Source organism: Narcine bancroftii, chromosome 5, assembly GCF_036971445.1.
Source record: "Narcine bancroftii isolate sNarBan1 chromosome 5, sNarBan1.hap1, whole genome shotgun sequence".
Lineage (NCBI taxonomy): Eukaryota > Metazoa > Chordata > Chondrichthyes > Torpediniformes > Narcinidae > Narcine > Narcine bancroftii.
The window spans coordinates 199,001,415-199,004,309 of NC_091473.1; the positions used below are offsets into that span (position 1 = coordinate 199,001,415).

The 2,895-nt window shown below is 57.5% G+C and overlaps 1 protein-coding gene across 1 annotated transcript; it reads right to left on the reverse strand.

Annotated features, from left to right (window-relative positions):
- Positions 1–452: 452 nt before the first annotated feature.
- Positions 453–1,046, reverse strand: LOC138765449 (gastrula zinc finger protein XlCGF8.2DB-like). Its single transcript, XM_069942489.1, has 3 exons — positions 1,026–1,046; positions 766–906; positions 453–707 (listed from the first exon to the last, which is right to left on the reverse strand). Exons 1-3 carry the CDS (start codon positions 1,044–1,046, stop codon positions 453–455), a joined length of 417 nt encoding a protein of 138 aa, XP_069798590.1.
- Between the last annotated feature and the right edge of the window lie 1,849 nt (positions 1,047–2,895).

The following is a 2,895-nucleotide window of genomic DNA, read 5'->3' on the forward strand; positions in this document are numbered from 1 at the left end:
TGAGAATTTATGAACCAGCCATTCCCACTGTTTCAAGGCTTCCAGACTCTTACTCACCCCTCACCACCCCACCCCAGGCTCCCTAATGCCGACTCCCATTACCAGAATAGGGAGAGGGGGGAGAAGCTATCAATTGCCTTACAGTCAATGGGACTGGGCAGAATAATAGTTCAGCACAGGATAGATGGGGCAAATGATCTGTTTCTGTGCTTTTCTGTGGTTCAACAGCAGAAAGACCATTCCAATAATCCTAACCAAAGTACGTCCAGCCCTCGCTGTTCAACAGACAAGTCAGATGTTCACGGTCCAGGTCATTTATTTGGCATGTGCCAAGTACATTAAGCTGCTGGACCATTACTGGGGCTGTTAAGATCAGCTGGATGGGGACGGGACAGTAGACACGGTTCGACCCTGGTTAGAATGTGTGGGGTCAGATCAGTAAAAGAATCGGATCATTTGTGGACCCCCTGGTGCTTCAACAGAGCGGCTGACTGGGTGAAGCTCTTGTTGCAGCTCAAGCAGGTGAAGGGCCTCTCACCTGTGTGGACCCGCTGGTGGGTTCTCAGGTGGGAGGTTTGGGTGAAGTCCTTCCCGCATTTGGAACAAGTGAATGGCCTCTCCCCAGTGTGAGTCAGCAGGTCAGAGGTTGGAGTGAAGTTCTTGCCACACTCGGAGCAGGTGAATGGCTTCTCTCCAGTGTGGACATGCTTTTTGGATCAGCAGGTGGGAGGTTAGGGCGAAGCCCTTCCTACACTGGGGGCAGACGAACAGTGTGTCACTGCTGTGAATCTTCAGGTGTCTCAGCAGGTTGGAGATCTGGGTGAAGCCATTGCTGCACTCAGGGAAGATGAACGGCTTTTCTCTGTGGGCCAGCAGGTTGGATGTATGGGTGAAGCCCTTGCCGTACTCAAGAGCAAGTAAAGGGCCTCTTCCCAGTGTGGACCAGCGAGGGTTGCGTTAACTTCCTTGATCTTTTAAAATTCTTCTGCAGTCGGAGCACTGAATATTGTGTTACAAGATCAAACCAGCAACCACAAAGAAGGCATCTCACACAGGCGTAAAGATGAACAATTACTTTATTAACAAAAATTCACCTTCAAACTTTAATTCAAAAGCCCCCCTTTTATAACACTGCCCACTGGTTACTATGCAAATTTCTATAACAGTGTAAAACTAATAAATTCCCCAGCCTAAATATAACATATGTAATTAAAGTTTAATTGAAGGGTAGGCGGCGGCGGCCCCGATCCGGGCAGGAGCAAGGGGGAGACGGCAGCCCCGGCCTCGGTCGAATGAGGCAAGCGGAGGCCCCGATCCGGGCAGAGAGTGGGAGGCGGTGGCCCCAGTCCGGGCACAGAGAGAGCAGCAGCGGCCCCGGCCCCGGTCCGGGCGAAGGGTAGGCAGCAGCGGCCCCGATCGGGCAGGAGCAAGGGGGAGACGGCGGCCCCGGCCTCGGTCGAGTGAGGCAGGCGGAGGCCCTGATCCGGGCAGAGAGTGGGAGGCGGCGGCCCCAGTCCGGGCACAGAGAGAGAAGCAGCGGCCCCGGCCCCGGTCCGGGCGAAGGGTAGGCGGTGGTGGCCCCGATCCGGGCAGGAGCAAGGGGGAGACGGCGGCCCCGGCCTCGGTCGAGTGAGGCAGGCGGAGGCCCCGATCCGGGCAGAGTGTGGGAGGAAGCGGCCCCAGTCCGGGCACAGAGAGAGCAGCAGCGGCCCCAGCCCCAGTCCGGGCGAAGGGTAGGCGGCGGCGGCCCTGATCCGGGCAGGAGCAAGGGGGAGACTGCGGCCTCGGCCTCGGTCGAGTGAGGCAGGCGGAGGCCCCGATCCGGGCAAAGAGTTGGAGGCGGCGGCCCCAGTCCGGGCACAGGGAGAGCTGCGGCGGCCTCGGCCCCAGTCCAGGCAGTATGGACCGACCTAAGAGGGGAGGCAGACCCCTCCAGCCCGGGTAAGAAACCGGGTAAAGGCCACTCCGATATAAAACCTACGACCCAAGGACCTCGCTGCCACGTCCCAGCTTGCTCGGCCACGGCACACGAACCATGGGTGTAAAGGGAGGGGCCAGTACTGCGCGCACTGCACTCCACCTAAAAGCTCCTTTGCGCAGGCCCGAGGACAGGTCCACGTCCACCCCCTCCACGTCCTCCCCCTCCACGTCCTCCCCCTCAAAAGATGCTCACAAACTCAAGCTAGCATGCTGGAACATCAGAACCATGCTAGACAAGGCTGACAGCCACCGACCTGAACGTCGGTCTGCCCTCATTGCACATGAACTCCTCAGACTTGACATCGACATAGCCACTCTCGGTGAAGTCCGCCTGGCAGATGTAGGCAGCCTCCAAGAATGTGGCGCGGGCTACACACTCTACTGGTCTGGCAAGCCTTCGGATGAACGACGCCTATCTGGTGTAGGCTTCATGGTCAAGAACATCATTGCCTCCAAACTCGAAAACCTTCCGACAGGCCTCTCGGACCGAATCATGTCCATGCGACTCCCCCTTCAAAACAAGCGTCGCATCACCCTCATCAGTGTCTATGCTCCAACCCTCCAGGCGGAACCAGCAGAAAAGGACAAGTTCTACACCGACCTGCGCAACCTCATCCAACACACCCCTACAGCTGACAAGGTTGTCATCCTTGGCGACTTCAACGCTCGTGTCGGCAAAGTCTCAGAAACCTGGCCAGGAATCCTGGGCAAGCATGGCGTCGGCAAGTGCAACCACAATGGGCGCCTCCTGTTGGAGCTCTGCGCAGAACAGCGGCTTGTCATTACAAACACCATTTTTCAGCAGAGGGACAGCCTTAAGACTACCTGGATGCATCCCCGATCCAAACACTGGCACCTCCTGGACTACATCCTGGTGCGAGAAAGTGACAAACGAGATGTGCTCCACACCAGGGT